The sequence below is a fragment of the Hylobates moloch genome, unplaced genomic scaffold, assembly GCF_009828535.3.
Source record: "Hylobates moloch isolate HMO894 unplaced genomic scaffold, HMol_V3 SCAFFOLD_9, whole genome shotgun sequence".
NCBI classification, from domain to species: domain Eukaryota; kingdom Metazoa; phylum Chordata; class Mammalia; order Primates; family Hylobatidae; genus Hylobates; species Hylobates moloch.
The window spans coordinates 10,490,777-10,504,958 of record NW_026652284.1 but is presented as its reverse complement, the minus strand read 5'-3'; the positions used below and the strand labels follow the sequence as shown (position 1 = coordinate 10,504,958).

Here is a 14,182-nt window from a genome sequence, read left to right as displayed (position 1 = left end):
ATAAATCTGTGTTTTTCCTCTTTACAATGAACATGAAATACTTGGGCACAGTGATGCCTAACAAAAGCACAGATCACACAATAGTTGAGTCAAGTACAGAACCCTAAGACACACTTAGGGGCTACTTTGCTCGTACTCAACAACAACAAAATCATTCTTACTATTACACATTATCTCTTGGATTACGGAGTAGTTAACTTCCTACTTTTTCCTACTAAGGACACAACTTAAGTGCTGATTTAACCTTAAAAATCTCATTTGATTTTAGCTGGCTATTCCCTCCTAAAAGGTTTTAATAGCTAACATTCAAGTTTTTCAGTCTAACTAAAAGTTACCATTCCATGTAAAAGCTTACTGTGAGTCTTGGCTTCATTTCTCTTGTGCATATAAAGTACAACTTCTTGAGACTCAATTTTTAAAGGTAACTTTCCAGCATCTGTATATCACATATAAAAAGAAATCGTGTTTTTCCAGTAAGACTCCAGACACTAAACTGTGGTGTCAAAAAAAAATTTTATTTAACTGGTTCAAAAAATTTTTTAGAATGAATGCATTTAGATGACCAAATAGATTTTTAAAAACAAATCTTTGCCAAATAGTTTAAGTACTTTTAAACTTCAAAATCTTTTTAGGGTAAAATAAATACCCGTATCTATGCAGTACCATAAACATGTTAATAAAAGGCTACTCAACAGTGAAAGCCTTCTATGACCAGTAACTGAAATTTACACAAGTGTAAAGAAGGGATTAAACCATGCCGTTGACAAGTTAACTTACCCCTGGGCTCCTTGAAGGCTTGTCAGTTTAGTCTTTGGAGGTCCCCGAGAACCATTTTAAGTGTTACCATGTTACTGCTGCTGAGTAATAGTGCAAGTGCTAAAATGCAAAATTCAGATGGTACAGGGTTTGGAAATCATGCAGATTTAGATGCAGAAAAAAAAAAATTTAAACAACTCAAGATCCCTTTACAGAGGAAACTGAATAATGAAACAACGTGGCGATTACAAGTCTAAAGGATGACTTCATTTATAAATGTTTAAAACATGTAACTTGCAAAATGACAAACCTATTTATCATAATCTAATTAGGTAAGGGCATTAGGTAAACTACCAACACAAATGTCACATTCGTCCAACTAGAAAATGAGCTCAACTCTCACAGAATTAGTTACAAAAAAGTACAACAGAGAATCAATGTTATTGCTTTTACATACTTAACAATGCATTGTGAGAGTCTGAGTTTTGTAAGCGATTTTATTCAACTTTATTCAAAATGTTACCACATTCCCCCACCTCCTGGAGGACAAAGCCCATTCCACTTAACACTTCCAGACAGACAACCCACCCTAATTCTTAAAGCTATCAGGCCTCTTAATGGATTTCAGGCACAAGATAATTTGTGGTTTCTTCTACTTTATCCCTACTGCAATTAATTCCACTTTTCAAATCCCAAACTAGGAAGGTGCTGATATTCCCTTTTCAATTGATATGCTTTGCTACAAAGCATTAGAAAATAATCAACATTTTTCCCACTCCCCCAGATAAGAATCTTTTTAGAAGGCATGACTTCCCAATGGAGATTTATACAGGCCATGTAAATAGAACATCACCCAAATGCACAGAGGCACTAAGAAAAAGCCGGAGGGTACTGCTTACCATTTTAGGTGCGGTCACCCAGACTTATTCAAAACTAGATTTCAAAAGAAAAAAAAAATTTTTTCACTTTGGCCAATGCAAGAACAAATACCAATTAAGTCTGGGTATCAGGTGTCAATGCATGACAGGTGATGAATCCATTTGACTTGAGACAACTTTTCAAATAAGTTTATTTGAAGCAAAATAAACTATTGCCAAGAAACTTTATGAAAGTTCCATCTCAAAAGGGTCAAAAAAGGGGAATTAACTGCTATGAATTCTTTGCATTCAGGGCTGCAAAACAAAGACACATATTATTTAAATCAGTTTTATTTAAGAATTTCCAACAATGACAACTCTTATAAAAAGCATCCAAGCACAGGACACAGAACTGCAGCAAACAGCATTCTTATGGGTAGCTAACAGACATTAGAACTTCCACCCTTCTTTGAGACACCTGAGCTCACTGGTGAACTCTGCTTCAAGTCCTCCTGCAAAGCACACCACAAGCTCAGTCCATGTTCTCAGCCCATCAGCTTCAGTTCACATTGCCACACTTACATATCAGTAACAGAAGAGAACACACACCATACAGCATTCACAGCAGTTGACAAAGGGGTAGGGGGAGTACAAGTATCATTTCACTTAACACATTCAACTAATGTGGGTTATCTAAGAACAAAAACTCACTTAAAAGTCTTCCAACAGATGTGGATGTCCTTTGAATGCAAAAAACATTCGTACATTATTTGCTATCATTGCTCTCTGCACACTCTCTCACCAAAGCCACAGGATTGAGAGACACATCTCGCCAAGTTAAAAAATATCCATTATGCACCACCAAGTCTCTGCACGCGCTCTCTCCTTTTCTCGCTCATACTAGCCTTTCATGCCTCGGCACCACCATCAATCCCACACAAGGTTTCAAAAGTTCAGACAGCCTTCTGGTTCCATATCACAGCCTTGCGTTCATAGCGTTGATACGACTCCATGAAATAAAGAGTAGCGGATAAAAATGGGACACCCACCGTCAAAGACGCGGCCTGTGATGCGTGATGACGAATTCTTGAATGAGAAAGCATGTAGACAGAAGTATTCCTATGGCAGAATATTTACAGCACTACTTTCAATGAAGTGCTTCTTCCATAAACATTTGAAATGAGATGAACTGCAGAGATTAAATGAAGGCTTCATATTGTACTTTTGCATGAGGGGAGACAAGTGTTAAAAAACAAAACAAAAGAACCAAACACTGTGACACCATGAGCTCCTAAAAGGAGATTTTTTAAGGAAAAAAATCCATATGGTGGGGTTCAAATTAAAACAAGGGGTAAAGAATGTAGTTCTAATCAATGGTTTCCGTTTTGAACATGCAAAGAATTCACTTGACAAGTCCAGGGATAAAATATTACAGGAGAAACCTTTTGATATCAATTGTAGTGTGTTGGTTTACCAATCAGGCAAACAGCAGTTCACTTTCAACCACTCAATATTTCAACCTTTCATGTAACAAAACTTATAAAATTCCTTTAGCTCTTCCTTTTTCTAAAGAAAAATGTCAAAAATACTGCTGAATATACTCCACACTGAACAAAACAATTTTGAAAATTCTTAGTACATATGTATTTTACAATATACTTACCATGAGTTTAGAAAAATTTGAATTCCCACCATTCTATACCAACCAACCACAACCCTACTGTCTACATTCCCCAGCCAGAAGACTTAGAATCCATGCTTGAGCCAAAGCCTCCATTAAAACCACTGCCTGACCCTGCATTTGATGCTGATCCCCAACCAATTGCTGCACCAGAATTAGAACCACTATAAGAGTTATTTCCAGAGCCGAAGGCCTGGTTTGGCTCCCTCTGCATGTTGCCTTGGCTTTGGTTATTACCCGATGGGCCTGACTGGTTCTGCTGACTGGCTAACATGCCCATCATACCCCAACTGCTCTGTAGTGCTGCCTGGGCGGCAGCCATCATGGCTGGATTAATGCTGAACGCACCAAAGTTCATCCCACCACCCATATTACTACCTTGATTGTTTCCCAAACCAGCTCCACCCCCTCTGCTATTACCAAATCCACCCTGATTCCCAAAGCCACCTGGATTACCACCAAATCTTCCACTTCTTTCTAACTGTCTATTGCTATTGTGCTTAGGTTCGGCATTGGATATATGAACGCTGATTCCTTTAATGATCAAGTCCTCTCCACAAAGAGACTGCGCAATCTATAAGAAATAAGGGATGTAAACAAAGAAGATTAAACCATTGATTCATACATTTAAAGTAGCAACAAAACTTAGATTACAAGCATTAATTTATCTAAAGCCAGAGGAAAAATAAGCAATGAATGCTCATTTCATTTAAACCCCCAATACAGCTTAGTTTTATTAACAGCAGCAGTAATATTTCAGTCGATTTTCAAAAGACATAGGCTGGGCATGGTGGCACATGCCTGTAATCCTAGCACTTTGGGAGGCCAAGGTGGGAGGACTGTGTAAGGCCAAGAGTTCAAGACTGTCCTGGCAGCCTGGACAATACAGGGAGACCCCACTTCTATCAAAAAAAAAAACACAAAAAAGCCACATTAGCTGGGTGTAGTGGCATGCATCTGTCCTAGCTACTTGGGAGGCTGAAGCTGGAGGATCCTCCCCCTGGAGGCTGAGCCCAGGAGTTCTAGGGTGTAGTGAGCTGTGATTACACCACTGTGTTCCACCAGCCTGGGCAACAGAGTGAGACCCTGTCTCAAAATACTAATAAAAAAAAAAAGGGCCGGGAGCAGGCGCAGTGGCTCACGCCTGTAATCCCAGCACTTTGGGAGGCTGAGGGGGGTGGATCACCTGAGGTCAGGAGTCCAAGACCAGCCAGACCAAAACAGTGAAACCCCATCTCTACTAAAGATACAAAAAACTGGCCAGGCGTGGTGGCTCATGCCTGTAATCCTAGCACTTTGGGAGGCTGAGATGGGCGGGTCACCTGAGGTCAGGAGTTCAAGACCAGCCTGGCCAACATGGTGAAACCCTGTCTCTACTAAAAGTACAAAAAAATTAGCTGGGCGTGGTGGCAGGCGCCTGTAATCCCAGCTACTCGGGAGGCTGAGGCAAGAGAATCGCTTGAACCCGTGAGGTGGAGGTTGCAGCAAGCCGAGATCGCGCCATTGTACTCCAGCCTGGGCAACAAGAGCGAAACTCCGTCTCAAAAAAAAAAAAAAAAAAAAAAAAAGGTATATAACATTCCCAGGCCGGGCGCGGTGGCTCACGCTTGTAATGCCAGCACTTTGGGAGGCCGAGGCAGGCGGATCATGAGGTCAGGAGATCGAGACCACGGTGAAACCCCGCCTCTACTAAAAATACAAAAAATTAGCCAGGCGTGGTGGCGGGCGCCTGTAGTCCCAGCTACTCGGAGAGGCTGAGGCAGGAGAATGGCATGAACCCGGGAGGTGGCACTTGCAGTGAGCCGAGATTGCGCCACTGCACTCCAGCCTGGGCGACAGAGCGAGACTCCGTCTCAAAAAAAAAAAAAATAAATAAATAAATAAAAAATAAAAAAATAAAATAAAATAAAAAATCCCAAATGCCACATACTGAAAATTATCTAAAGGTGTATTTCCTTTTAGATTTCTTAAAAATGTTATATTTGTGATATCAGATACAGGTATCACAAACATCTAGACCCATACGCCCTACGTCTTACAAGGTCAGAAAACTTAGCTAAGAATAGCAATTAGCTGGATGGGCAATGTTCAAGAGAAATTACCTAATTACCTGGGACATATTTTTTTTTTTGAGACAGAGTCTCGCTCTGTCACTGGGCTGGAGTGCAGTGGCGTGATCTCAGTTCACTGCCACCTCTGCCTCCTGGGATCAAGCGATTCCCCTGCCTCAGGCTCCAGAGTAGCTGGGACCACAGGTGTGCACCACCATACCGAGATGGTCTTGATCTCCTGACCTCGTGATCCGCCTGCCTCTGCCTCCCAAAGTGCTGGGATTATAAGCATGAGCCATCACGCCCGGCTGGGACATATTGTTAAGGAGAAAAATACCTGATCATCTGCAAATGTAACAAAGGCAAAGGCCCTGAATGGCTTGGGGATGAAGACATCCATCACATCCCCGTACTGAGAGAAGAACTCCCGCAGCTCATCCTCAGTCATGTCCTCTGTACAGCGCCCCACAAACACTTTTCTGCTTCTCAAAGGCTCATCTTGGCTTTGCTGATCAAATCAAAAGGAAGAAAAAAACTCAGAAATATGTTATGAACAATGCAAAAAGCATTAAGGTAAGGGATATAACAAAATCATTCTGCCTTGGATAGCAGTGAATCATTAAAAAGTAGACATACCCTTAATTTTTTCCATCAGCATTTCTTTTTCTTGTAAGGCTTCAGTGAAGAGTAACATTTTAAGTAACAAAAGTACACAGTCATGCATCACATAATGATGGACATATGTTCTGAGACATACATCATGAGCCATTACACAATTTCATCATCATGGCCAGGCGTGGTGGCTGACACCTGTAACCCAGCACTTTGAGAGGCCGAGGTGGGTGGATCACCTGAGGTCAGGAGTTCAAACCAGCCTGGTCAACATGGTGAAACCCCACCTCTACTAATACAAAAATTAGCCGGGTGTGGTGGCAGGCGCCTGTAATCCCAGCATCTTGGAAGGCTGAGGTAGGAGAATCACTTGAACCCGGGAAGAGGAGTTGCAGTGAGCCAAAACTGCACCATTGCACTCTAGCCTGAGCAACAAGAGTTAAACACCATCTCAAAAAAAAAAAAAAAGGCCAGGCGGGGTGGCTCACACTTGTAATCCCAGCACTTTGGGAGGCTGAGATGGGTGGATCATGAGGTCAGGAGATCAAGACAATCCTGGCTAACACGGTGAAACCCCATCTCTACTAAAAATACAAAAAATTAGTCAGGCATGTTGGCGGGCACCTGTAGTCCCAGCTACTTGGTAGGCTGAGGCAGAAGACTGACGTGAACCCGGGAGGCAGAGCTTACAGTGAGCTGAGATTGCACCACTGCACTCCAGCCCAGACGACAGAGTGACTCTGTCTCAAAAAAAAAAAGAAAAAAAAAAGTCATTGTGCAAACATCATATAAACCCAGATAGCATAGCCTACCCCACATCTAGGCTAGATGGTACAGCATATTGCTCCCAGGCCACAAACTTCCAAGTTACTGTACTCGACACTGTAGGCGACTGTAACATGATGTTATTTGTGTATCTAAACATAGAAAGGGTACAGTAAAAAACAGTGTTATAATCCTATGGGACCACTGCTGTACACGTGGTCTGCTGCTGACTGATCAACTTTGCCATGTGATGCATGACTGTGTTTGGATTTGAGAAAATCAATAAATAAGCAATCTCTTGGCAAAGATGATGATGTTCCAAATAAGCAAATGTTATTTGTTTGCTTGGAAAAAGTTAGGTCTTTATAACAAGATTAATGTATGTATTCTGATTGTTTTTATGTTTTAACATATAACGATGTAAGAAACTATTAACTTGACAAATAACCTTTTCTCTTTTCCATCCACAGCAAAAAGAAAAGGAAGAACAAAATGAACAAAGGTTTAGTCTGGAGAAGTAATAAACTAAATATTTCAAACAAGCATAAAATATTCAGCATGCATTAAGGGCCAATGATTTCAACAAGACAAAAGGATTTAACGAACACACCCTGCCACTATCTTTTCTAAGTGTGTTTAACATTTTATCTTACAATCCTCTAAGGAAGTTTGTTGGCAAAAATTCCCAAAGCACAGACGCAAGTACCTTAGAATTAGGAAGTTTACAGTCACACCATCGTCCATCTATCATATGTCGCTGTGACATTACTTTCACCTGTGTTTCATATTCCGTAAAACGAACAAAGCCAAATCCCTTTGAATGACCAGTCTTAAGATCTTTCTTGACCTACAAAGGATGATTTAAGTTTACTCTAAAAGTGCACATACTCACACACTCCATTCCCAAATCATAGTTCCTTAAAAAACAATTTGAATGGTTTCAACTGGATGCAGTGGCTTAAAACTTAAACCAAGTTAGTCTTAAGAGTAAAAACAAGGAGGTTAATATTGAATCCATACTGTGTTAACAATAGAGCAAAACTCACTTATACAACAGAAATGTTTTTGAGTTTTTAAAAAAAGAGAGATGGGGCCAGGCGCGGTGGCTCACACCTGTATTCCCACCGCTTTGGGATGCTGAGGAGGGTGGATCACTTGAGCACAGGAGTTCAGGACCAGCCTGGGCAACAGAGCAAAACCCTGTCACTACAAAAAATACAAAAATGGGCCAGGCACGGTGGCTCACGCTGGTAATCCCAGCACTTTGGGAGGCCGAGGCAGGTGGATCACGAGGTCGGGAGATTGAGATCATCCTGGCTAACAAGGTGAAACCCCGTCTCTACTAAAAATATATATAAAAAAAAAAATTAGCCAGGCATGGTGGCGGGTGCCTGTAGTCCCAGCTACTTGGGAGGCTGAGGCGGGAGAATGGCATGAACCCGGGAGGTGGAGGTTGCAGTGAGCTCAGATTGTGCCACTGTACTCCAGCCTGGGCAACAGAGCAAGACTCCGTCTAAAAAAAAAAAAAAAAAAAATTATCCAGGTGTAGTGGCATGCGCCTGTAGTCCCAGCTACTTGGGAGGCTGAGGCACAAGAATAGCTTGAACCCAGGAGGTGGAGGCTGCAGCGAGCCTAGATTGCACCACTGCACTCTACAGCCTGACTGACAGAGCCAGACCCTGTCTCCAAAAAGAAAAAAAAAGAGAGGCCAGGCATGGTGGCTCACGCCTGTAATCCCAGCACTTTGGGAGGCAGAGGCGGACGGATCATGAGGTCAGGAGATAGAGACCATCCTGGCTAACACGGTGAAACCCCATCTCTACTAAAAATACAAAAAATTAGCCAGGCATGGTGGCAGGCGCCTGTAGTCCCAGCTACTTGGGAGGCTGAGGCAGGAGAACGGCGTGAACCCGGGAAGTGGAGCTTGCAGTCAGCCGAGATCACGCCACTGCACTCCAGCCTGGGTGACAGAGCAAGACTTCATCTCAAAAGAAAAAAGAGAAACTGAGTCTGGATATGTTTGCCAAGGTGGCCTTGAACTCCTGGCCTCAAGCAACCCTCCCACCTCAGCCTCCCAAAATGCTGAGATTACAGGCATGAGCCACCACAACAGGATTTTAACAGAATGTCTTAGAATGAATTCAAAGATAAACTAAATTTAATGTTTACAAATTTTAAATGAAATGGAAAAATCTCCCATTAGTGTAATATATAAAGAAAAGCTATTGTCACCTACTTCCCTTAAGCCTTCATGCAACAATAGGATTTTACAATATCTAAGGCAATAATATAGGGTAAAAGAAACGTGTATAAATATAACAAATATTGGAAGTACCATCTGTGTAACAGAAAGGACAGTGCCATTAAAATAACAAGAATGTGGCCGGGCGCGGTGGCTCACCTGAGGTCAGGAGTTCAAGAACAGCTTGGCCAACTGGTGAAACCCTGTCTCTACTAAAAATACAAAATTAGCCAGGCATGATGGCGTGCACCTGTAATCCCAGATACAGGAGGCTGAGACAGGAGAAATTGCTTAAACCCGGGAGGTGGAGGTTGCAGTGAGCCAAGATCGCGCCACTGCACTCCAGCCTGGGCAGCAAAGTGAGACTTGGTGTCCAAAAAAAAAAAAGTAACAAGATTGTGGCTGGGCATGGTGGCTCAGCACACTGGGGTCGAGGCAGGAGGACAGTATGAGCCCAGGAGTTCGACACCAGAACCTAGGCAACACAGTGATATCCCGTCTCTATTTATACCAATAAATAAATGCTAGATGCTCACTCACTGGTAAAGAAAAACTGTTTGATGCAATCGAAGTTTACCTGAACCATAAGAACTTCTCCAAAGGTACTAAAATACTCTTTCAGGTCCTGTTCAGTTGTTTTCCATGGGAGACCCAACACTATTAAATCGGATGTTTTCTGGACTGCTCTTTTCACTTTCACTGCTGATGAAGCATCTGTCTCATCCATTTTTCTTTTGTTATCTAAATAAAACGAGCAGAAACCTTTTAGAAATCTTCACTTAGCACTTCTTTGAAAACACTACCTCCTACATCTAGAAATGAGAGCAAAAAGAAGACTCCTTTAAGAAGAGTAAGACACTGAAAACTTGGCAAGAAGTGATGTTTGCTCTAGAGGACAGAATAAAGGCTTAAGTTTAGTGTCTGAGGTGCTTTTCTGGTGCAAATTCAGTGATTTCCAATTTTGTTTTTTGTAGTATTTCCAGATTACAATCTCTCTCTCTCAAAAGGTTTAACAAAAATAATTCTACTTCACTTTGACTTTAAATGTCAGCAACTTGTATCTCCTGACGAAGATTTAACTTTTATCTTTCCTAAACATTCAACAACAAATACACAACTTTTGTAATAAAACAGAAAACCAGGCACAGTGGTGTGTATGCTTGTAAGTTCCAGCAACTCAGGAGGCTGAGGAGGAAGGATGACTTGAGTCCAGGAGTCTGAGGCTGTAGTGTGCCTATGAATAGCCACTGCAATACGCCTGGGCAACAGAGCAAGAGCCTCCATCTCTAATTTCAAAAGAGAAAAAGAAACCAAAAGTTTGGCTTACTTAAAAAAACATAACCGGCTGGGCGCGGTGGCTCACACCTGTAATCCCAGCACTTTGGGAGTCTGAGGCAGGTGGATCACAAGGTCAGGAGTTCAAGACCAGCCTGGCCAAGACGGTGAAACGCCATCTATACTAAAAATACAAAAAAAATTAGCCGGGCGTGGTGGCACTGTAGTCCCAGCTACTTGGGAGGCTGAGGCAGGAGAATCGCTTGAACCCAAGAGACGGAGGTTGCAGTGGGCCAAGATCGTGCCACTGTACTCCAGCCTGGGCGACAAGGGCGAGACTTCGTCTCAAATCAATCAACCAATCTATCAATCAACCAAAATACAAAAATTAACTGGGCGTGGTGACAGGCACCTGTAATCCCAGCTACTCAGGAGGCTGAGGCAGAGAATTGCTTGAACCTGGGAGGCAGAGGTTGCAGTGAGCCAAGATCGTGCCACTGCACTCCAGCCTGGGCAACAGAGCAAGACTCCGTCTCAAAAAAACAAACAAACGAACAACAACAACAACAACAAAACCCCCCAAATAACCTTAACCTTAGGTTATTTAGAAGAGAAAGGGAGATAATTTTTTTTTTTTTTTTTTTAGACGGGAGTCTCATTCTGTCACCCAGGCTGGAGTGCGGTGGTGCGATCTCCCCTCACTGCAACCTCTGCCTCCCGGGTTGAAGTGATTCTCCTGCCTCAGCCTCCCGAGTAGCTGGGATTACAGGTGTGAGCCACCGTGTCCGGCCTGGGGAGATAAATTCAATGACTTTAAATTTTTTTTGAGACGGTGTCTTGCTCTGCTGTCCACGCTGGAGAGCAGTGGCACGATCTCAGCTTACTGCAATCTCCACCACCCGGTTCAAGCAATTCTCCGGCCTCAGCCTCCCAAGTAACTGAGACTACAGGTGTGAACCACCACGCCTGGCTAATTTTTGTATTTTTAGTAGAGACGGGGTTTCACCATGTTGGCCAAGCTGGTCTTGAACTTTGGACTTCAGGTGATCTGCTCGTCTCAGCCTCCCAAAGTGCCGGGATTACAGGTGTAAGCCATCGCACCCAGCCTGACATTTTAAATTTGAGTAAATATTAATCTACACACACTGGCTGAAGAAACAGCATACTAAAAACCCCGAGTTTACATTAATTTTTTTTTTTGAGACGAAGTCTTGCTCTGTCACCCAGGTTGGAGTGCAGTGGCGCGACCTAAGCTCACTGTAATCTCTGCCTCCCAGGTTGAAGCGATTCTCCTGCCTTAGCCTCCAGAGTAGCTGCGACTACAGGCGCCCGCCACCACGCCAAGTTTTGTTTTCTTTTTTTTTGTTTTGAGACGGAGTTTCGCTCTTGTTGCCCAGGCTGGAGTGCAACAGCACAATCTCTGCTCACAGCAACCTCCGCCTCCCGGCTGAAGCAATTCTCCTGCCTCAGCCTCCTGAGTAGCTAGGATTACAGGCACCCACCACCACATCCAGCTATTTTGTGTTTTTGATAGAGATGGGGTTTCATCACGTTGGCCAGGCTGGTCTCAAACTCCTGATCTCAGGTGATCCACCTGCCTTGGCCTCCCAAAGTGCTGAGATTACAGGCGTGAGCCACCGTGTCTAGCCCTAAAGTTTTTCTAGACGTGTAAAAGAGGGTCTTGCATACTGACCAAATTTGATGGACTTTCTTGCAATACCAAGTTATAATAAAAGGAACACACAGACAAATCAACTATTAACAGCACACTACTTCAAAATGCTGAAATTAGGTATTTCCTTGGCACACTTCTTAAACTTCATGCTTCCTTTTCTTAGATTTAGAACATCACTGATAAGAGGCAGAGAGAAGGATAAGACCAGAACCTCGAAATTGTAATTGGAACTGCACTAACTCACGATTTGGCTACTCCAACTGTTTGTTCATTTAAGGGAAAAAATGAACTCAGATTTGCTGAATGAATGACGTAAGACCAAAAGGACAATGATCAAATCCAAACACTGGAGCACTTCAGAAGAATCTATTTACAACAATGATTTAAGTGCAAAACATTCTTAGTAATTCCTTAAATTTATCATCAACTTGGCAAAACTTATTCAGATATTTTTTAAATACATTGTTTTCTCTTTTAAAATGATCTACAATCCCCAGTTTCCATAAATTTAGACTCATGGTCTTCCAAACTTGTCTAACAGTGAAGTTCAAGGAAATACTTAAGTTTCAGGAGACATTCTGCCACCAAGAGAGGCTAAGATCCATGGATGAGACACACACCTGAACACACCTCAGCATGATTACAAAAACCAAATGGTAACAAACCTTTCGGATAGTTGACAACATACACCAGATTTCCCCAGCCAGCATCTGGGGCATGCAGGATTCCTTCTACCAGCCGGACACCTCTCATACACTGAGACACTGGATTCCTGTAGCGAAGCCCACACGCCCCTGGAAACTGGGCTGTAACCGTGGACAGCAGCACCGTCCCATCGTCTTCCGATGGTATTTCAATGGGCTCATCGTTCTCATCTTCGGTTACCCGAATATATTCAGACATCTTTTACTTTTCCTAAACGGAAGAGACATATGAACAACATTCATGTCAGAGTAATTGTTTCCTTATAATGATAATACCCAAACCATGTTAGTGTCCTGACTTCCAGAAAAATTCTTGTCTGGATTCGTATATGCATTGGATATCCCTGAAAAATGACGAGGTGAAGGTAAGGGTAGTGGATTTCCTATCGTGATGCCTCACCAGTTCATTCATTCAAAAAACTTTCCCTGAAGGCTTATGATGCGTCAGGTACTGAAACTGTAACTGAGTCCAACGTGGCTTGCTGGTTACAAGCTGGGGTATGCAAGGGAACAATAAACAGTAGCTATTTTATGACAATCGGGTTAGTCGTTAAGTAATCCTGAAGGTAGGGGAGGAGCCTAACTGGTTGAGGCATGGGCGTGATGGGTCCAAGTCGATTTTCCTAAGCAAGCGATCCATCAGCTGAACCTGAAGACTGAATATGGGCAGTGAACCAGGTGTAAAGAACAGGAGAAAAGTTCCCCTCTGTTCCTCATTTTGGGGCTTCCGGGGGCTCTGCGAGCCCGAGCCGCAAGGCCCGCAGCGACAGGTTCTGGCGGTGCCATCCGTAGCCTCCCAGAAGCCCGCGCGTGCCAGCCGAGGGAGGAGTTTCTCGGCGCGGCCCGGGGTGGGGCGCAGGAGCACCAGGCCCAAGCTGGCAGTGTCCCTCGAAGTACAAAGTACCGAAGGCTCCGGCACTGTCCGGGTCCGGGGCCAACCTCCGCCTCAGGCTGCGCGGCACCGCGGGCCCGGCTCCCCGTTTCGGCGCCACCGGCCTCCTTGTGCCAGGACCTAACGACGCTCCCGCGCGAGCCCGCTCGGGCAGGACTAGGCCCGGTATCACGGCTCACTTCCCGGGGCAGGGGCCGAAGCCGCTGCGTCCGCCTCGGGCCGCCCCAATGCGGGAGCCAAGGCACCTACGGCGTCCTCAGTGAGAAGGCTCCGCGACTCACCCGCTAGGCCGCTGCTGGGAAGCCCGACAGGGACACCGAGGCAACGACGAACACAAGCACAGCCCAGCCACCGCTTCGCTCCCACAAAATGGCGCTAGGGCCGCCTCCTCCCCCCGCCCACCGGCGTCCTCTCCCACCGGTTGCCTGTCCAGAGGTGGGAGGCGCCGAGGAGAGCCACGATGACCCTCTCCCCAGGGACTCGGGCTGCCTCCTGGAAATTCGAGCCTACAGATAAGCTCTGAAAGCTAAAATAAAACCAGGACATAGGCCTGAAAAGCTGAAGATTGAAAAAAGTGTGGCTGTATAGGAGCTGACCTTCCCCCACGTAACGTAGCAGATGGTTTCGGCCGACCAACCGCCGGCCCAGGTCTCGGTCGGAGCTCGCGCATTT

At 44.1% G+C, this 14,182-nt stretch overlaps 1 protein-coding gene across 4 annotated transcripts; it reads right to left on the bottom strand.

The window, feature by feature from the left end:
* Positions 1 to 494: 494 nt before the first annotated feature.
* Positions 495 to 13,953, bottom strand: TARDBP (TAR DNA binding protein). Of its 4 annotated transcripts, none has more exons than XR_009214911.1 (7): positions 13,792 to 13,953; positions 12,580 to 12,829; positions 9,542 to 9,705; positions 7,429 to 7,569; positions 5,683 to 5,853; positions 1,656 to 3,868; positions 495 to 876 (listed from the first exon to the last, which is right to left on the bottom strand). XR_009214911.1 is itself a non-coding variant. In XM_032758900.2 (6 exons), exons 2-6 carry the CDS (start codon positions 12,815 to 12,817, stop codon positions 3,338 to 3,340), a joined length of 1,245 nt encoding a protein of 414 aa, XP_032614791.1. In that variant the 5' UTR covers positions 12,818 to 12,829; positions 13,792 to 13,953; the 3' UTR covers positions 495 to 3,337. The 4 variants fall into 4 exon arrangements, 1 of the variants encoding a protein (XP_032614791.1); XR_004370840.2 differs by having other exon boundaries at positions 495 to 1,928; positions 2,663 to 3,868; XR_004370841.2 differs by having other exon boundaries at positions 2,663 to 3,868.
* Between the last annotated feature and the right edge of the window lie 229 nt (positions 13,954 to 14,182).